At 41.5% G+C, this 22,561-nt stretch overlaps 1 protein-coding gene across 3 annotated transcripts in view; it reads left to right on the top strand.

The window, feature by feature from the left end:
• The window catches only part of adkb (adenosine kinase b), a 100,319-nt gene that overhangs the window by 12,628 nt on the left and 65,130 nt on the right, over positions 1-22,561 (top strand). For all 3 annotated transcript variants that reach the window (XM_034120148.1, XM_034120147.1, XM_034120149.1), the window contains one exon: positions 4,133-4,211. In XM_034120148.1, the coding sequence (XP_033976039.1) occupies positions 4,133-4,211 (79 nt within the window). The remainder of the gene's footprint in view (positions 1-4,132; positions 4,212-22,561) is intronic.

The raw sequence follows: 22,561 nt of genomic DNA on the forward strand, positions 1-22,561 counted from the left end.
TAAGAATGTCCTATTCATTCTGCGTTCTTCACCAGTTGCTACAAAGAGAGAGAGAGACTCTACAGGCATTGAATGAAAAGCACATCTATTTCTGAGGGGGAGTGCGAGCGAGCACGGTGGAAGATAATTATTGATTTGAAATAAGAAAAGATAAGGCTCAACCTTGAGCAGGCCGGCGATAGCGCGCAGAACAGAATAATTAATGGGCCTGTCTTGTGTCGGGACAAGCTTTCACATTGAGACGAGCGTATTGATTTTAAACAGATAAACTGCGTAACCCTTTGTGAAGGGTTTGACAAACAATTTAATTGGGGGGAAAAACAACAATATTCCTCACCCTTTCCATCTCCTTTTCATCACGTCCCCGAGCTGTTTTTCCTCTGCCTGACCTATGGAAACAATTACTGTGCATCAGGCCTTGTACTGCCAGACTACCAAGAAACGCTGGTGTAGGAAGCACACACTGATTGGGGAATCTAATCAATGGTGGAACCTGTCTCCACTCCAGATGCCTGTGTTGAAACTGGGATTACCAAAGCCTTTTAGCCGTACAGCTCCCTTTCAGAGAGAGAAAGATGGGTCTGCCTGTTCAAATGTACCTGCCTGCTCTAACTGAAGCACAGATAATTTAGGGTTCCTGTACAACCCTCCTCCTTCCAAATCCCCAAGGAGAGCAGCACAGAAGCCCCAGTCCTCTAACTTCTCCACTTGCCCTCCCCTGATTACTGATGGGGGCTGTTTGATCATGTTTCCCTGCCTGTCCGTGTGATTTGTAAGCTGTTTAAACGTGAACGAGGCAATTAAATGAGGACGAACGCAGGAGAGCGGGTGCTGCGGCGATCATTAGCGATGAATTACCCCGGTGTGCACTCAAACACTCGGGAGGACTTTCAGGCGGACCACTCCCGAGGATCCAGATCCAATCTAGCCATTGATTAACAGAGACTTGTTCTTCCTGTGAAATCACTCGACGGGGATTTTAGGGCACTCATCCGGTCTTATCGAGATAGGCTAACATCAAAGGAGAATGAAGAGGGATTGGGTAAATGGGCTCGCCTTGCCCTCCGTGTAAGAGACTTAGAGGAGCAAATCTTGAATTATTGCCTCGTGTAAATAATCTACTTGGAGCTTTTTTGGGGAGGTGAGAGAGGAACTCATGAGTCACTCGGGGCAGAGAACACTCATCGTACTTTGGAAGCTCTCATATTTCCCTTGATGGGATACAACGGTGGGGGCTCTGTCTCCAGGAATGTAAACAACACGATGTTCCTGACTTGTGTGAACTGCCCCCAAAAAGCCAGTGGGATGTAGAGGAATGACTTTTCTAGTAAGACTCTCACATATTATCAACTAATATCAGTAGGCTAATTCCCCTAATTTGATTTAAGCTGAAGAAGTGCTTCTATTGGCCTTGAAGTGGGAGGTATGGAAACGGAAAATAGCACAATGCCTTTAGTTAAGCGTGGTATTTAGCCAGCGACAGGGTCAGTCCTTGGTTAAGCATGTGTTTATAACAAAGTCTGTCTGTACATTAGTGGAATGCATGGCATACTTGGAATTGCTCTTCCTTTGAAAAACACTAGCCGGTTTTAAAAGCAGAGGTTAGTGGCTGAGGACATTTTGTTCAAAACAATTAATTTTTCTCCGCTCCCTCCCCTCACTGAGGGAGCTTAGTCTGCAGTAGATAGAAAGGGATTTTCTCTTCCTAAATGGCCACGGGGGCCGTTTACGGTGTCACTACTATGGGATCACATGATGTTTGCGGGTGTAAAGGTCTCGAGGCAGCTGCTCCTTTTCGGATGGGATTTTCGAGGCGTCCAAGAGCAGGGCCCCATGCTGTCTGCACTGAAAGGTGGAGCAAATACTTCTAGGAAGAAAAAAAGGCTGAAATCCTCAGAAGCTGTGTGTCTATTTGAAATGAGTTCTGGAGTCCCTCGGCTGCCTTCATGTTATAAACACCCACAGTGCTCAAATTCTTCCTTTGTCAAGGAGTCATAACAGGTGTCTCAGGAAGGATTTTCTTTTCCCGGTTAGCATATTTTCCACTTGCATGGAAAGTTTTTTTTCTTTATTAGGAACATTCTGCCCTGGGTAGACCCCTTGCCTTGAGACATGATATGCAGACTTTCTTTGAAGCAGTAAAGGTTACTTTCACACTCGCTCAATTCGGCCATGCCTTGTTAAACCAGGTTGTGCTAGTACTGAACACCTCTGGCAGACATGTGTTGGTAAGCCATGATGCACTTCGCATACTTATTAATCCTGTCAGGAGTGCATACAATACACCTAGCTTCTTTCTAGCTTCAACTTTAAAATTCAGGTTTGCTGCCCCAAAACGTGCAACCCCTGACCTTTTCTAAAAACTTTGTTTTTGTTCTGAAAAAAGGGAATGTATCGAAACTCTGTATCGGAGACATTACATACCCAGCACCCCTTGGGATTAAACTCAAGTACTTGCTCAACAAACCCTATACAGTTCATTTAAGGTGGAATTACACATAACAGTGGTAATGTAATGGTCCACCCTGAACTATTTACCATGCCATTTGGATTTGTACCGATGATTTAAATACAGTCACAAATGTAAAGTGATCAATTTACAGTTGAAAAAGAAAGCCAAGGACCTTTTTTTTATGTGGCGTATCATCTTGACTGCAGTTAGGTCAATTTCCTTAGCAGGGTGGGCACATTTATATAGCCAGCCCCCTGGGAGGCTGTTTGTGTGAAGATGTGGAGAATACACATTATTCATACTCTCAGCTAGATAAAGACTCTATCTGGCGACATAGCCCAGCTTTGCATCATGTTACGCCTAAGCATTGAAGCTATTGATGTTTGAAATGGCACTATGATGGGGAAAATGCAAAAATGATAGAACCCGCCTTCAGTATTTCACTCGAAACCCAAGGGTGTTCCCGTGGCTTATGTTTGAAAACTCTGCAAGTATTTACTCCCCACTCCCCAATGTCATGTCTGTTTTCTTTACTCAATGTGTTCAGTCTGTTACACCCGTCTGTAAACTGTGCTGTATGGACATCACACATTAAATCAGATGTTGTCTAAACAAGTGATCTGGCTATGACGTTTTTGTACACAAGGAAATTGTAGAACTTGTTTTCCTAATTGCTCTGAAACATCACTTGTGAAAAACAAAATGGCTGCCGATCTGGAAAGATGAATAGTGAAAGATGAATAGTTTCTGTTATTTCATGCATCCCTTTGAGGAAGCAGTTCAAGTTCCCTCCGAAATAACTCATCTTGCTTTAATAGTGTCTGGCTAACTACAGCCATCTGTGGGTAATGTTCCTCTTTTGCTTTTATCAAATTGGCATTTAAACCCCAACGGCCTCTTTTCAACTCCAGCAACATTTGTGGTCAAGTTTCCCATCTAACAAAATCCAGCATTTGCTCGCAGCTTTTTCTTTTTGCGCAATTTTCATAAACAGCTTTCTCCTGGAATGTCACGAAAATTGAAAAATTCTTGTAAGCAGAAACACCTGAACAGTATGTTGAGCAATTGTGCAAGAAATTACTAAAATGAACAGATACAGTAAATGGTTGAAATTGTTAGTTAGAAGTACCCTAATAGATAAATGGTGGGAATGGTTATGAAAAGATTGGACACATTCTGAAAAAATATAGCAAAATTGATGGTTAGCAGTTAAAATGGTTGATGCTAACATTATTGTATCAGCTTGCTATGTTCATATGCCTGGTTCATACTACCACTGACACTCACTGGCATTTGGTAATTGTATCCTGTGTTGAACTGGTTGAATATATAACATGTTGATAGTTTATAAATACAAATTATGCTTGAAGTCATTATGATCCATTCTCTGGAGACCGCAAATGTCTTTACTAAATGTCATTATCTATATTCACAGCTGCTCTTCTACTGTACCTGTGTAACCTCGCCTAATGGATTTTGTATTGGCTAATTTGCGATGCTTATGAAATGCAATTTCTCCTCACTCCTCCTACACATGTTTCAATGTGACAAGTGTTGATAAACCTGTACCCTGCCTAGGATAAATCTGGCTGTATCTAACGTTTACACTAAGCTTGTATCAGTAGGTCTGGTCTAATTCACTTTGTGGTTAACCTTGTTTTTTCTACTTATTTATTTCAGGTTTGAAGAAATTGTCCAGAAGAACAAAGTTGAATACCATGCAGGAGGTTCGACACAGAACTCCGTGAAGATTGCACAGGTTAGTCTTCTCTTGCCCCCTGAATGTGTTTTTAAATATACAGCGGTATGTTTCCAACCTTAGGTTTGTCAGCCTGGGAATACAGAGCATAGCTGCACAGCATCAAGACACATTACAGTTTAAGGTGTTGTGAATTCATCAGAGCTGCCACGGAAAGAGAAAGGCAGGGAGGATTCATAATATTTGCAGTGTTATCTAGTTGGCCTAATTTCCTGAGACATATCAAACATCAATTAGAGAGAATTACAAGTAGATGCAATTAACATGTCACAACGAATTATATCAAACAAATGCTGATCTCCTGCCTGACAGATCTGAGTATCTAAAAGAAAAAGAAGATTGCCGCAAATCTAAAATGCCAATCTGAATCGGAGAAGATTATTCACTGAATATTTTTTCTTTTTTAAGTGACTGCAGTAAGTCTGTGAATTTGACATGCAGTGATTAGTCGCTGATAAGGCTTTGGTCTGCTCACAATAAACAAAGAAAAAGCATCCAGCTGAAAAATAATTCTCTTCCGAGGAGAAATGAGCGCAGAAGCTAATTGAGAGGCTGATGTTTGTGAAAGCGCCGTCTCTTTATTGTGTGTGGGTTTTTGTTTGTACGTGTAAGAACAGTGTGTAGAGCTCGTATTTGTACTGATGTGTATGTGTGTGTGATTGTATGTGTATTTAACACAAGATAGATACAGAAAAACAAGCAGGCCCTCAGGCTGCCACAATCCCCATGCTTTGGAGACGGTAAGCATCCTTTTTAAAAAGAGATGTGGAGCTGTGCACCTCCATACTGACGCTATTTAATTATAACAATCAGAAGTGTTTACATAAACCTCAGCCACTCGCAGACATTAACTGCCCACGAGATTTAATCTTTTCGCCAAGAATTACCCTTATTTTTTTAAATATACTGGATGCAGTTGGATTTCAAAATGTGGTTTTCCCAACACAACCATGGAAATCGTGATGATGTTCTTGTTTCTTTTCCCAACACCAGCTTAGGCCATAGCTTTAGCTTGGTGTCTCAGTAAGGACATAGACCTTGACAGGCATTTGTTATGTTTTATTTAAGAAGGCACAAAAGGAAATGCCCCAAGGTGTGCAACAACCCCATTGTGAAATCAGATGGAGAAGGAGATTTTTATTGCAGGCTCTTTCTGGAAAAAGAGCCGTCATGGCCCCTGTGCCCTGTGAGAAACGTTCAGTCAACTTAAATCGCTCTTATAATGGCATGGCAGACCCCAGTCAAATGTTATTCTACTCTGTTTATTTGGATATTTACCCCTTTCACAGAGAAGATGTCGATTCTGAAATGCTCATGATAAAGAGTGTTTTCGTCCCACACCCAGGAGTCTCAGAAACAGTTTCTGTCAATATATACCTTGAAGCGCTCACTTTTCCACATTCCACTTTCAGGTGATGGTGTTCTTTTATGAAATATGTATAATGCATAACCGGCTCCCAGATTATCACATTGTAGCACTTGCAATATGTGAAACTTCAAACCCTGCTGTATTGTGGAAGCTGAACCTTCAAACACGAATGATATGCACTGCAGCACTGAATCCACATCAAAGGGCCCAGTGACTAAATGAGATTCTCGATCCAGGGCAGGTTTGCTCAGGAGCACCACCGCCGCTGGAGGAGAGGGAGAAGTGTTCAGAGGCTTTGCACAGGAATCGCTGCACACGCTGGGAAAACCCAGGGTGTGGGAGGATCAATGCCTTTGCCAGTAGAACTCGTACTTTCCTCCAAAACCTATCCGCTTCATCGGAGGCTGTAATAGGTTAAATACTGCCGCTTCATCGAGTTAAGATTTCTGCACTATCAAGGAAAACCTAAACCTTGGCTTTAAGAAGATGCAGAATCGATGGTAATTGGATTTAGTCAAATGAGAATTGACCAAGCTGAAGCTTAGATGGATAAGTATTGTTTCCCTTTAGCCACCGTCTGTGCCCCGCTCTTTGATCGAAATCATCCATTGCACCGTTTGCTCGTCGTCCATTGGTTGCACTCAGTGCTATCTTTAGCACTGGCACATAACTCTTTTTTTATGTTATCTTGCATTATAGCTCCTGTCACAACTTATCCATATTCAAAGCACACATCATGGCAACTAGAGTCCCAAGGTAGACATATCTACACATCTGTACTTCCTTATCTGTGCACCATTGCTTCTAAATAAGCCTTAGATTTAGCTTGTATGCAAAGCTGTCTGGCTCTGATTCTAAAGAGGAAAAAATGCAATGATAGAAGTAGGTTGAAGGTTGTTTTGCCTTTGCCAAGGCTCTAACAAACACCATGCCCTAAAGGCTCACCTACTGGATGTTGCAGGCCTGTAAGGTAACACAAACCAGCCCTGTGTAGCCTGCTCTCATACAGCCTCACACATCAAAGGGGCTTCGCCTCAGATACGGCACGGCGGGAAACAACAATCATATTTCTTTCAGTCATTTACAAAGTTGAAGGCAAAATAAATTGTGGCCTCTCTGAGCATGCGATCCAGAATTTGGTACCGCGGAGCACGCATGGTGTTTATCACAGGTGACAGAATCACTGGGGCGAGTCGGTTGACTGGAGGGCTGTATCAAGAAGCACAGTCAATTCATTTAGACAGAACATCAAAGTCCTCCAACAGCTCCTTAGGGCCAAGAGATTGAAGTCTGAGCAGAGACAGGCTCATAGGGAGTTATTGCTCCTGCCAGGGAAGTAGATCCCGCTCGGAGTGCCTCGTGTAAACCGTGCATTCTCATTATGGTCCTCACAAATCAACAGCATTGACATATTTTATTTCTTTGCACTGTAAGCAGGCTTTGTACCCATTCACCCAAAAGAACAAATTGATATGTCTAAGTGCCCTAGCTGTGAGAGCGTCGCAAAAAAGTTATGATTAAGTATGTTCCCTGGTCTTTATTTGGATCGTGTGCTTTGTTGGAAGTCTATATCATCAATTCACGGTGATGTTTTAATTATTGTTTATAAAGGAAAGGCTTTTGAGAAATCGGCCGTCTCTGTTTTGGTTATGATGCCTGTTTAACATTTCCTCAGACTTGGTCGATGGTGGAAGGGGTGAATGGGGCCCAGGTTTGGATGTTGGCTCTGAGCTCTTAATTGGAAACGCATGTGCACCACACTGTTGAAAGTTGTATTTAAAAAACAGAACAATCCCACAGCACTACTTGACTTCGAAAAAGGTCCTCACAAGCTCATATTTTGTAGGGGAACACTTAAACTGGGTTTGATGTCTCATTGAAGGCTTTGACTTATTTCTCGGGTTGAAAATATTCCATGACCTAATGTTTGGCTTTTACAGCTCGTTTTGTTAAATAAATAAAGAACTCTAGCAACTTGTCTCTATTTGAATGGGCTAAATGAAGAAATGCCTACGTCTGGTTCCACTTAGAGAAATGAGGACAGTTAAGGAGAAAGACTGGAGCTTTTGTGTTCAAACTGTGTGACTGCACTTTAAGGAGGATGTGCTTACAGCTAAAGGAGGGCATTCACAATTTTACTGTTGCTTTCTGTTTTTAAGTTACATTCGTCTCACTCTTAATGATTGGTGTTAAGACAAATATTCTTTGTCTCTAAAGAAGAGACTTTTCACTTGGTGGTTCATTTTCATTTTAGGTTCTGGGAAGAGATTTTTGGCTCTTTAGTTTGTGTTTTTGATCACATTGATTGCTTGTAGTTGCATAAATCTCAGTGCAGCTGTGCCGAAATGAGCACACTAATGACCGATTAAAACCTGAACCCTGGTGGGCCTTTGAATTCACGCTGCAGAAATCAACCCTCTCAAGTATGTGCCCGTTGTTAAAGCAAAAGCCTCTTGTTTGTTTTAACACAGGTTAATTGCACAACCACTGTTAGCACCCACTCTGAGCCGTTTTATGGCACCGGGGTCTTGCCGTTTCCTCCCCATTACGAAGCACTGGAAGGTCACAGTCTGTTAAGCTTCTTGTGAGAGATGCATGAAACCAAATGGATTTTTGTTCCCCCTTCCTCATCCCCATCTCCTCTCATTCTAGACATTCCAGGTGTGCAAGTGTGCACTTGAGGGGGGCTGCCATTGTTTTTCCTCCGCACTAGCAGCGGAAGCAAAGAACGCCTCATTCGCTTTGATGAGCGATGTGTTCATGCGTGGGCTTCAATGTCACCCGCCATGAGGCAGCTGTGAAGTCGCAGCTCACGTCTGTGGTGCCATTTACTCAATGATGAAGTGAAGAGATCTCTGTTGGTCCCCCATCCACCTCCTCTTTACACACACGTGTACGTACACACCCCCTCTGAGCATGTGTTCCTCCCACCTCAACTTTATTGTGACGGTATGTCACAGCTAATACCAGCATGCATTAAATCTCAAGCTCTGTGATCACATTGATAAAGGTTGACTGGGCGATTATGCAGGGCTCTGTCATCAGAGGGATTTGTTAACAGCTGATGGCCCCACCGTGTCTCGCCTTCTTTCTTCTGTTTACTCGAATATGACTTTCACAAGAATATAATTTGTTTGATTGAATTTTCCTCTCAGATGCACAAGATTGCTGTCGCCCTGGTGAGAAATGGCACAGATTGCTGTATAGGTGACATATTACTGTCCCTGTTGAAGTTAATTTGCCGTCAAATTTGCGACTTAATTTAAGCTGCCAAAGGGAAGACGTGGGGAGTAGATTGTAACTCATAAGTATGCATAGGAAAGAGTGTTGATTAACATTGAGGGCTCGAGAGACAGACTCACTCAATGTGTATCATCTGGCCTCAGAGGCTGGCAGTGGAATTGAATGTGATTTCTTGCATAACGTGTCCTTGCTTTAAGTCCTTGGTTCCAGGCTCGGGAAGAAAGGCAGCACCATTGGCTTGCTTGCTTTTTTGCTCGGCTCTTGTTCAGTTGCCCAGGCTCGAGGCGAGCTCTGAGTGAAATCTAAAAGGACTCGTGAAACGTACAGCAGTCTACATATCTGGCAGCATTCTCATGTCAAATTACCGAATGATATTTTGCACAGGACACTTGGTCCGCCTGCCACGTTGCTGTGTCCTGCAGTTAAAAGCAGGCACTTTCATGTGCTCACATGACTCTGGATGGTCTGAGAGCCTTTCAGACTGTAAACAATCATTCATTTAACAAACCATTGTTTTGAACAATCTGCCGACACTAGTAAAGAAACTGATGAATGAAAGGATGATTGTACATTTTCATTTGATTATTGAAAGATGCCCCTCTCTCATATTTCCCCCGCAGAATGTCTGTGGCAGTAGCATTTATTTGGCACATTCTCAGCATGCTCCCACTCTTGCGGTTGAAGTGTTGCATAGCAACTGGGAAAAACAGCTTTAAATATTTTGGTTAAAAAGGTTTAAAGAAAATAAAGAACAGCCTGCAATTACTGTTCATTTCTCCCGAGTTCATAAGTTTATGGAGCTGTAGAATTGGGCCAAGTAATAAATGAAATACCAAATTAGGCTTTGTGTTTACTTGGAAAAACTGAGAAATCGTTTGTCTAGAATATTGCCTGTCCGTATGCCAGTTCGGTTATTCATCTACAGCTATTTTGTTTATCGGATAAACGCTGGCAGCTGTCTGCACCTTCACTAATTCACAAGTGTTTTGAAACAAAGCTCGCAGTAGTTTTCAGAGTGCAGCTTGGCTCAGTTTTCAAGCCTACCGAGTATATCTGTGACAGCGTGGAAAATGTGTAGGTGAGTGCAAATTTGAAGTGATGTGCCTCAGGAAAACGGATGGGGATGGATCGACGGGGATGGGGGCACATGTGGAGAGAGAGAAGGCTGGATGACGCACAGCAGGTGACAGACAGACACTAATAGTAATGGCTCTTATCAGTGCTTCGCTCGCTCCCTCTTTTCACATGGGCTCTGACATCCTCCTCCTACTCCACCCCCTCCATCTAGCAGGGGGTGCTGGGAGCGCGCTGGGTTGTGCAGCCCGCTCAGACGGAAAGAGCCTGCCAAACACCGGTCCCCTCACATATAAATTGCATCATTAACATCGCCTAGATTATTCCAAGCTCTCCCACCGGGTTTATGGCAGCACCGGCTCAACTTAACTATTTGACTCACTGAAGACATTCAGGTTTCCTCAGTGAGCTGTGCTGAGATCTGTGGTGAAATGCGCCAGTTCTATTTTCTCTTAAGGTTTTAAACAAATCCTGAGGAAATGTGTCTGATTTCTTTTTTCACTCAGAGGCTTATTATATAGTCTAATATGCTTTATTTTTCAACTTTAGTTGTCAAAACTTTGGACCTGTGTTGCACAGCAAAGGAAGACGAGTTTCTTGTAGTGTTGGGCGATTCGGTCAGAATCATGCTGAGTGACATGGCTATAATCAATTCACCATATTAATAACAATATATTTGTCTTGCTTAAATACATGCAGACAAATGCAAAATCTATAAACTTTCTCACCCTAAAAATGAGACCATAAAACAATTACACATATCGTCACAATATTTTAAAATGGCAGATTGCAAAAGTAATTGATGTTCATATATTGGATTTGTCTGTGTATCCATCATTATGGTAACTGTCATAAATCCATAACAAGATATGAAGCCATTGATATATAATTAAGTGCTGAAAGAATTAGTGCAGTATTCGATTTGACAACAACAATTAAAGTAATGTATCATGCAATAATGTCAAACAATCCGCAGTTCTGTCTTCTTAAGTGTGAAGGTATGCTGCTTTTCTCAGTTTTATATCTTTGCAAACAAAAAAACAGTTGGCGGTTTCAGACTATTGAAACCAATTGATGAATTCAGAAGAAGAAAAATGTATATTGATTGAATATAAACACCTATTTGTGTCAGTTGATAATGATTCCAGTAAACATAGATACATGATAAAAACGAAATGACTGTCCAGCTGTAGATGCTATAAACATAACACCAAATAACTTTAACGCCTACATCCACTTGACCGTATACTGCTAATTGTCTCTTCTCTAAATCATACAAGACAATCTGTGATCTGTTGCACCTCAGAAGGAGGCTCTTAAGCCCAATTGACTTCTGCAGTAGAGCTGGATGGCGCTTCCTCCTCAGATCAGTAGGCAATTAACTCTGTAATTACTATCCGAGGTCAGGGTTAAGCTCTGAGTTAAAGGTTGGAGCAGCAAACATTTTATATGATCCTCTTACTCTATTATCCTTTCTCACTGCTACAAGGTTTTACCTCATGGGGAGAATACATTACATAAAGCCCCTTGGCAATTACTCCTCAATGAATATCCTCACGGTGGATAGTCCCTATGATTAATCTGGAATCCCCTCTGCCCCTGTCCAACCGCAGACCTGGCTCTGCTTACCATGCAAGTTTCATTTTCACCTGAACAAATGGCTCCTTTAGACAAAAAGTGCAAGGCTTTTACTTTTACTGGCTGCTCGGGAGAAAAAAAAAACCAAGAGGAAAAGAGAGGGAGAGCACAACCTCCTGCAGTAAAAACAGATATTCCAACAAGGAGCAAAAGATAGGGTGGGGTCAGAGTGGTCGGTGGTGGGGAGTTTTCTTTTGGGAGGGGGTGGGATTGCTTATTAGTGTTGAATAAAGGCACATTTATTTTTGTGCTTCGGCCTGTAACAGCCTCAGGAAATAGCTCAGTCTCTTGATCGGGAACAAATCCTATTAACTTACAGTGCTCTCACTCAGGGTAATGGGCTCCACCTTGAGACTTGGGAGAGCACTTTTCCCTCTGACACACTGATACCGGTGTCTGGAGGGCTTGGCGTTGGGTAGTCGAACACTCGGGCAGAGACTAATCAAGTCAAACAATCTGCCGGGCTGGAGCAACACGGAGTGAGGATGTTGATATCCAGCGAGCTCATTCAACAGGCCCCTTCACACGTTCCTAACCCAATACCAAAGGATCAGTGCACAGGATCAGTTCAAGATCAGGTTATTCGAGCCCCTGAGAATTGTAAAGCGATCCCAGAGCAGCTTTTGCTTTCTCAGGAGTGATCGGAGCTGGCGGCTCTGTTATAGGCTGTAAGTGCCAGGGCCAAAGGGAACTCCTGGGGTCCCCATTAATTTCTGTCCAGCAAAGGGTAGGGCTGTGAGACTGTTTGCACTGTATGTGTGTGTTTGTGGAAGAAAGTGAGAAAGAGAAACTCGATTTACAGTGTGTGGGTAACCGCCATCCCCAAAGCCAATTGGTAGAGGAACTCTAATATCTTTTAGTGAAAACATTGGGCACCTCTAGTTTATTATTTTCTGTCAGGAATCTGATGTTTCAAACACTGCTGCCATTAGTTTAAAGCTGCCACATACTGTTATTAGCCTTCTGCGAGAACCTTGGGAGAAATGGGAGCTCTCTATCAAAGCATAAATACTCCAATTAAGAGACTGAACCAGATAAAAAGTTGCCTTTGTGGGTGGCAACAGACTTCTCCTCGGCTAAAAAGCAGCAATTTGCTTGTTTCCCAACACATCACACATGTTTTTATGTGTTTGCAGTCTTTGAAACCCTCATTTAAATGTGTCCTAAACATGACCACGTTTGATGCTATGCCTCTCCACTGATGGATCGCCTCAGTCTGGACCCCGCTCATAAATCCATGTTCAATGGCACGTTCCTCTCCTTTCACTATTACCCCTTGTGCCTGCTGTCATCCGGCTGTCTTATGTCTGCAGAGTTACAGTGTGCACCTGTCAAATAGAATTTATGGCAAGCAATTTGTTGTGTACCTGGGGAGTTGCAGTTTCTTGAGAACTTTTTTTCTCGTATTTGTTGCACATTATACGGGATGTTTCTTATTCAGCATTAGTGGCCACGAGTGAAAATTGGTTTTGTGTTCTGTTGGAGTGATAGGAATGCTTTTTCTTAATTCCTGATTCATTTCCGAGGTACATGGTTTTCTCTGGGCAGCAACAGTAGTTGACTTGCGATGAGCTGTCACCAGCTTTGTTTAATACAATAAAAAGAAATGAATGCACAGCAATTAGATGTTTGTTCTGTCTCATTGTTGCACGACTGCGCCTCTGCTGCTGCTGCTTGTGCTCTCAGCTAGGATTATCGCCCCTAAGAGGGGGAAGTATTACAAAATGACAGCCTCTCATGTCGAACAAGTCAAGCTGATTCAGTGAATATTGAAGAGGTTCCCACCACATGTTCTCCTGCATGTTAAGGGAGCAGCGTTAACCTTGTTTTGATTTGCATCTCCTTTGCAATTAAGATAATATGTCGTAATTAGAATTTTAATGTACCGCTGTGAGATTTCTGATAATTATACAGAATTCTCCGCGGTGATTTTCTCTCGCCTGCTTGTCTTCACAGATGAATTCATGGCTGATTAGATCACTGCTTTAATCAGATTTGAGTTACATTGTAAGATATCTTCCCACATGTCTCTGTCAAGCTGAGTTACTCAGCGTAACTGTGAAACCGTTAATGTGACAGCACATATGTTCGATAGGGAGTTTGCAAATTGTTCTTTCACAAGCAGCAGGTTGCTTTATAACAACAGACAGAAAGCTGAGGTGGAACGTCACTCAGCTAGACCCATATCATTAAGTTAACTCATGCACTGCTCTTTACATAATCAATCTGCAGTTTGCACTTATTGTGAGTCGTAAATGTGGGACGTCAATGGCAGGTGCAGTGTCGCATCACATCTAGCAATGGCTCTCTGTTGTATAACTGCTACTTTTCGGCTCAAAGTAGTGAAAGCATCATATTTTATTCCATATGGGGGCACTATATGTTCCAAAACGTTTACAATATGGACACTTTAACTGTACAAGTTTGGCAGAAGTAACCATAATGGCATATACAGTAGGAAGTGATTTTGGAGTGCAGTGCACTTTCTTGGGTCCTTAACAATATACCCAGCAAATATGAAGTCGGTCAAAGTACAGTAAGATCAATTGTTTGTCAAGTAAAGACACCAAAGTTGTTTACTTTCTTATAATTACAAATATCATACTCCATGCTTTCAGCTGTGAGCCAGACACTGTTTACAGGGACTATATTTAAGGTGATGCCATACATAATACAAATATGAGCTTGTTTACTAAATTGATTGAATTGATTGCCGTTAGTTGGCATCGTCAGTGTAAATAGGACCTCATGAAACGGATCAACATTTCTGAAAAGTTTAGGGGTGGTTGTTCATTTAGTATTTCCTCAGTCCGATAATAATTCATTGAATGAATTACAGGTTTAATTGGTGGTGGTTTAGTAGGTCAGGCATTTGAATATGGATGCGAAGGTTTTCCTGCTCAGATTAGTCTATACAGCCCCCATTGCAACACAGAGCTAATTCCACATAATGCATATTTCATCAGTACGCATAACCTTGATGCATTAACTATGGTTGTTTGTTGTGTGCCTGCCCGTGTTTTTTCCATGCTGTTTCCTAGCTGCTTGTTTTAATTCAGCTCGAGACGGCAGCCAACATTCCCCTTGGCCTTTTCACTAAAACTGTACAAACCAGTCAATATTGGCAGGAGAATATTTTCATGCCCTAAGTTTCCACAGTATCAATACTGGAGGACGATAACACAGGCCGGGGTAAATGAACAGAGATCTGCAAAGGAAAACTAAACCTGAGACCTCCTTTGTGGTGCGCAATTGGCCACCACAAAGGAATTAATGACGGATCCTTCCAGCATAATTGTCTAATTATGCTGGGCAGATGGGGCACTGCTTTAACTAGGACACATTGTGCTACCTCTCCAGACTCTCCACAACAAAAGGCAAACCAGTGTGACAGCCTCTTCAGCAGTGAGTGGGAGGGAGAGTGAAAGAAAGAAAATGGAGAGAGAGTAGAGGAGACCCAGAAAAAAAACTGGGTCTGTCACTAAACCATTCCTCCACTCGATATGTTACCACAGAAACAAATGTATGGTGTAAACAGTGCGTGGATCACAGCTCCTGGGAGGTGAATCACTGCAGTGTAATGAGGTTGGTTTACATGCTGCTTCTCAGCTTCCCACCCAGGCTAACTCGATACTTAAACCCCCTAATTAAAGAGAATCGGCCACTCGATAATTGATCACATCGGATGCCTCGGCATACGCCATCACTGTAAGGCTTCATGCCACTGTTTATTAGAGCTGACTGCCGGCTTTGTCTCCTGGGAAGGCAGAGAGAACAGAAGTGATGGAGGGGAGGGGTAGGTAGGGATGAAACAAAGGTAAACATGTAAAGAAATTAAATCTCCCTCCTTGAAAGCTGCTGTTTAAGTATAGCAGGGGGGCTGGCAGCATGATATCACATATCTGTTTCTGTCTCAAGGGTCTTATAGGCACCTCAGCCGCACATGTCATGTGATGGTAGCATTACTTCCTCCATCAAAGTTATTCAAGGGGGCATTAAATAATCTATGACCTTAAGTAGGAAGTGAAAATCAATGCACAAAAGAAAACAGATAACCTGCTGACTTTTTAAATCTAAGTCCAGATGGTTGTTAGGCAGCTACAGGTACTTTTTTAGAAAAGAAAAACAAGCATTTAATAACATTTTAAAAAGTGTAATTGGCAGTGGTTTTCCAAAGTTGCAGTTTGATTAACCGCCATCGATGCATGTCTTGTATCAGCGGGGTATATTCATTTCTTAATTGACTAACTGCTCAATAGTAGACAAGGAAAATTAGTATATTGTATCATATCAGAATGTGGTATTAAAGTGAGACAACACTTCTGGTGCAGCTCATTGTAGCCTGTAGCTAAAATCAATTATGGTTTGCATGTTTTAAAACAGAGTTTAGGTAGAAAAATAATATCTATAAAAGTGATTTTTACTAGTTTCTTGGTTTTCTTGAAGGGGTGAAAAATATGAATTTGAATTAATGTCTCACAAAAGTACATACTTGACATTTAAGATATTTTTTCATATGTAGTTGAGGTGGGAATCTTTGCTTCTATGCATACATTAAAACATTGTATAACAGCAATGAAGGTGTATGCAACGTTTTCTTTCTTATGTCACCCCCACCCTGCTGCTATGTTGCACTTGTCTCTGGTCAGATGGTTATTATTGACCTGTGTTATCTTTACCTCTGAGCTCCATCACTGTGCTTTTGAAGCAGGCGGACAGGAAGTGACTGGACTGACTATTGAGCATCTTCAGGACCTCTGCCTTATTGATTTCCTCTGAGTCCCTGTGGTGTAGGGTAATTTGCTGAGTTTGAAAAATTGATTTATGGAAAGTAAATGTATCATCAAGGCTAGGGCTGGTATCTGGAGAGAAGTAGATTAACAATGAGCAGACACAGTGCTGCTGGAGGGGGGACAAAACATACAGTAGCATGTATTTGGGTATTTACTCCAGACCTATTTACCACAGAGTACACCTGCAGAGCAGACGGCAGGTTATTATAGACGAACCTGAGCAGGTGTGGAGGAGCCGAGGAAGATGTACGACTCCAGTCAGTCTGTTGAGCTCATTTTCTTCTGAAGGGTTTTTGCTGCTTTTGTTCACTTGATTTTACTTCTTTAAAACACCACAGTTGCCATCGGTACAGCAGTGCAGTATCATGCTGCTTAACTGTACCAAAATCATTAATTTAGTCATTTAAAAAATCATGCTTGTTAAGAATTAACATTAAGCATTTGTGCCGTGGCATTATTACTAGGGATGGGAACGATTAATCGAATATTCGAAATTATTCAGGTATTCGAATATGAGAATATGAGTTATGAATATTTTTAATAATTCCTTATTATTCTTTTTTTTTAGGAGGTGTGCCTAAGTTGATTACATATTATCAAATGGAATAATTCAATGTATACGACAGTGCCACAGCTAAGTGTGTTAGGTCTAAAGGTGTGTTTTGCTCCGCTCACCGGTCCCTCACAGCGGGCAGAGCTGCAGGTGCTGATCTCTCTCTCGCGTCCGGTCATACTTCACTCGCGTTTATGTCCAAATCCATCAGATCTAGCTAGTTCTAGCTAATGATATGGCTGCTGCCCCTCCCTACACGCTGATCACGCAGACTCAAACCTCATCTTATGCCCAAATTCCAGCTGAGAGGGTCTTCTCTACAGCTGGCCTGATTGTGAATCGCCTCCGCACCCGCCTCTCCCCTGAGTAGACATGCTCATATTCTTAAACAAGAATGAGTATTGAATAGCTGCATTCTGTGCATAGGCCCTGTTACAGGTTGTTGATCTCTGTTGTAATAGGGTTACGTTACACTAACCCGTTATGTTGTTCGTGTATGATCCCTCTTTAATTTAAAAACCAAGTTATGTTTTAAGCATGAAAGCTGTAGGCCTATAGCTGTCAACTGTTCAAACTGTGATCACCAGTTCAATACATTTGACAAAGTCGACTTGGTTTCTATACTTATTTGAACATGTGTTAAAATCTTTTATTTTTATTTTTTTTGTAACAACAAATCCCCTTTTCTTTTTCTTTTTTGGATATGTACATTTCGGTTAATCGGTTAACCGTTTTTTTGGGGGTCGAATATTCGAATATACATTTGCTTTCAAATTCCCATCCCTAATTATTACCATGTCAAAGAGTGTGTAAAATGTAAAGGCAAATGGCTATAATTATGGCTTATTCATTAATATGAGTTTTTGAGTCTCCATTATTAGATTTGTTCTATAAGTTACATCTCATTTATATGTATGAGCTTTACAGCAACCTGACCCTGACCTGAGGCAAATAATTACAGTTTTCCCCAGCTAGACGTTTTTATACAGAACGATCTGATCACTCTGTCATGTCTACATTGGCAGCGACCCATTTGGCCACGCACCAAAGAGAAACATATTATTACAAAGTGGGTGTAACTTCCTTATGCCAATCACAAAGTGCTGGTTTGGCATTTCTGAATTCCTGTGGCTGGCAGCTGGCAGTGATTTCTCTGACAACCTTTTTATAAAGAAGCCTGCTGGGGCTTTCCCATCATCAACAATTATTTAAAAAAGATCTTTAGACATGCACACTGACAAGTACGTACAGTGCCTTCACACTGACACGAACAAATGTGATACCTGACGGGATGCTTTGTGAAACCATGATAAATTGTTCTTGGCACTTTGCATTGGTAAATAAGGCAGACAAAATGTTAGAAAAAACATATAAATACAAATAATGAAGTCCAATACAACATGGCAAACTACACAATTAAGTTCAGTTAACACCTCTATAATAGTGTTTGTTATAATTAAAACAAAATAACACTTGCTCTCCCAAGGCTGCAAATGATCTAACTCTCAAAATATAATTATTAAATATAATTGTAATTATAGCCTACATGTTTAATACATTCATAATTTTACATTTAATCTGCATCTGATTCAGCATCCACATTGATTATAAGAACATTTACAGAATGTTTGTCTTTTATTAATTAGGGATGAAATTGGCGTGTTAAGGCAACAAAACCCACTCCAACAAGCTAGTTCTGCTAACTACAGTAGTAATCCCTTATTTTTCAAAGTTTGATATGTGTTATATATATATCCTCATAGTTGTCCAAAAGTTGTTAACAAACCACAAACATCTCCCTGCTGCAGTAAATATAATTACTAGGGCATCCAATGTGTACTTACTCAGAAAAAAGTCCCCAATAAATGCACTACTTGCTCCTAATTGAGTAATATGTGCAACTTGATACTAATTGGCTTATTTTTAAAGATTTACCTCTTTATTAGGAACCAATGGACTTTGGATTTGGACCATAGACAAATATGGAATAACATCAGACTTATCCTTTTAATAAGTCCACAAATAAGTTCCTGGATATGCACCAAACCCTGATTACTTGTTCCCTGGCTCTTCGACCAACTTTGGACCAAAAATCTGTAAATATGATTTTGAGATATACTGTAAAATGGCACAGAAATGGCAAAAAAAACATTCTGCCCCAAAAAGAAAGATGATTATAAGCTGAAATTGCTATGCATTTATTTAATAAGAATTGTATTGGATTCAATTGGAATATACAGTAAAGTATATTTTTATATCTGGTTATTATATGTTAAAGGGGACCTATCATGCAAAATGCACTTTTGTACGTCTTTTATACATGAATATGTGTCCCCGGTGTTCCAGGGAACTCACCAAGTGTCAGAAAACACAACCCTCTCTATTTTCCTCCATACCCAAATCTCTAAATAAGGGGCTGCAACGGATCTGATAAAAACTGATCCAGATGGATCAGGAGGAGACAGCCACGGCCATTGCCGTTCGAAAGCGCTGGAGACGCTGTAGTACATATGCCAGGCCTGTAAGTGGCGCTGTAGTCTGCCACAAAAGCAGTGAAGAAGACTTGCTTACCATGGTTACCCTTCTGTTTATTCTCCGCTGTGGCTTTCTTTCTCCCTCCCCGAGGCAAGCGTTTGCTCCCGCTGCTTTAATTCAATGCAATCCCTCCCCGTCGAGGCAAGCACTGTAATTCTCTCCGGTTAGTCCACCAGCAGATGACAAACACCCACCTCTCCGCCTCTTCCAAGGAACGAGGGGACCGTGCGGCAGAGTTTCAGTTTCAGTTTGTTTCGCCGGTCAAGATGTCCGTTAGTTTAAATCTTCCGGACAAAATTAGAAAAGTGCCGGTCAAAGGTCTTCTTTGTTATTTATTGAGCTTTAAAACAAATGAATAACGACTCTATATAATAAAACACGGAGGACGGAGATCTCTTTTTCTCCCCCTCTTCTGACAGCCCAGCAGCTGATCAGAGCACGGCTCACCTCTCCTGCGGGGGGGCGTGGTCAGCAGAATCAGACCCGTAGACAGCAAACAGCACATAGAGCGAAATGAGGCATGGCTAAAATGCATGATCTGTTTGGTATTTTGAAAACAGAAACGTATAAATATACCTTATATAGGTATGGCCCTACAATATATCATTTAAATATAGCATGATAGGTTTCCTTTAAACTAAGGGTCGGTTTATTTTCTTTAAATATATTTTCTTTCTCTTCAAAAGGCTGCTCTGTGACGATACATTTATCCTGAAAGAGGCTAGCATGTCAGCGATTAGCCTGTGGCATTATTACACTAACAATATATTCATGCTGTGAGGATTAGAAGCCGCAACTATTAGTCTTATGGTTATAGTTGATGTTGCAGCGATTTTCTTATACACACACTTGGTTTATCCTGAAGTGTATAATACCATAGCAACATTCTTAACTGCTTATTTAGTCTTTCTGCAGGGGTGACAAAGTGAAGTTAAGTTTATTGAACTTGGTATCCTTTTGCACTCATTGGTTTCCAGTTCAAGGGTGTGAGAGAGACACAGCACTTCCCCCTGGCTTTGAGAAGATCCTCGGAGCCGTGTTATTGTAGTGGTGACCTTGATTCTTCTCTAAAAGCCTTCTGTCAGTGCACATTCTTACAGGCAAGCAGCCTTGTAGTGTTGGCTGAAAACTCATTGAATTTGCTTCACCAAAGCTCACAGGGCAGAAGGGGGCAGGTGCTGCACTGAAATTGGTTTTCTTTTAAAGTAAAGTGTGCTTCACAAAGAATGGCTCTCTCTAAACAGCCTCTGTAATCAGAATGAGCTTCCCCTGCTACACAATAGGGTTTCACTGGAATTAAGAAGTCTGTTTACAATGTGCGAAAAACAAACATACAGTATGAATTGGATTCTGATACTAGACTGTATATATCTAGGTTAGACTGCTCAGATGGTGATTGGTGGCCATTCCAGTAAATATTCACTGTGGGATGGAAGTTAGGTGAATCAGTTTTGGCTCACGATCAGCTTTTTAAAGATTATTATGAGTACGTGATTTCGTGGAAAAAATAGACCGAATGAAATCGAATTCATTTTTTTGGCAGAAGGGGAGGCCTCTTGGCACAAAGAACAATATCTAAATAGAAATCACATTTTTCACTCAAGTTAGATTTTAACTGGAGTGCATTGTCCTCTTTTCTGGCTCCGAAACGTTGCTGTCTAGAAATGTGAAAGTTGCAGCCGCAGAGTTTCGGTGTATTAACATTATTGGCACGCAGGGTGTTATATCTGGCATGGAGAATCCATTTTGAGAGGGTTTGGAAATACTATATGTAAAGAGCATCTGTCACAGACCCTAGTTTCTTTCTCTTAACCTGCAAAGCGTTAAATAGGTCAGTAATATTTCCCTTCTTTTTCGGTGGGATTTGTAAAACGCACAGGATAAAGCACCAAATCATTAGCATGGATGGAATCCAGGGCATTAATGGTAACCAGGCAGAGTCGAGTGACATTGTTATTGCAGCCGTTCCCAGGAAAGTGAGGGGAGCTGAACATTTATATTTGATTTATAGCTGGGTTTGAATTTATGTTTCAACTCTCAATAGGAAAGTAAGTGATCTTCGCCTGGCTTCTCACAAGTGAGGGCCCCACAGCATCTGGTGCTGGAAACATCTCCGTATCAAACGGAGTTCCTTTTAGTTTCTCTTTGCACTGCTCAACCACCAAGAATTTACACCTGTAGGGGATATAGTATTACTATGTTTATTGGACTGGATTCAAGTCTGAGCCTTGGGAAATTATCAGATGAGTTTAATAAGCTGCTCTTTGTGTGGAGCACCAAGTTACTAGACACACTTTGCTCTTGTTGTATACTATCTGATTACCTGCTATCTGCTTATACTCATAGCCGTGATTGCAAAGATGGAGCCAAGTCATTATTTACTTTGGTTTATTGTGCACTAAATGCTGTCTGATAGCTTAAGTGTCGGCTCAGCATTGCAAGCAGTATGGCTCTGATATAAAGATGTTTGATTTACTCTGCTCAAGTGCTGTTATTTATTGGGAGTTCTTTTTCCAACAGCTCGTTGACGAGAGCAGAAATATACAGCTCACTGTCACCATGAGTGTGCTTTTGAATCCTTGAAACATCGTATCTCCACGTTATTATCCGCTTGAAGTGATGATACGAATACCATTCTTTATGGTTTGGTAATAACTGCCTTATTTTTCATCGGGACGCGTCGCATTATTTATCACTGGCAGTGTTCGTGGGGATTAATGATGCATAACTCTGTCAGACTTGTCTGGCATACAGCAGCAGCCGAAGGTATCTGGAAGGTTATCAGAGCAATAAATCCCAAGTTTTCCGCCGTTGTTTGTCACGATGCACTGCAGCAGCCAGTAGTTATGACGGTTCCAGCTTCCCCCCTCTACCTCCCTCTGCAAGCCGTCAGAAAAATAACACAACTTGTTTAAGCTGCCAAGTTGATAAGGTGGAATTTGATCGCGCCACCTCAAAGTTCAAAGCGAGCAACTGTTCTGAAATCTCCTCCTTATTACGTTGACTCTGTCTGCTTCCAGCTGGATGATGGGGTGTAGATAAGGAGCGCGCCTCACACTCTCTCCACCTCTGATGTGCGTTCTTGGCAATGAGCACAGAAGCACAGTCTGTTCAGTCTTGCATTTTAACTGTTTTGTCAATTGCC

This window comes from Trematomus bernacchii, unplaced genomic scaffold, assembly GCF_902827165.1.
Source record: "Trematomus bernacchii unplaced genomic scaffold, fTreBer1.1, whole genome shotgun sequence".
Taxonomy (NCBI): Eukaryota; Metazoa; Chordata; class Actinopteri; order Perciformes; family Nototheniidae; genus Trematomus; species Trematomus bernacchii.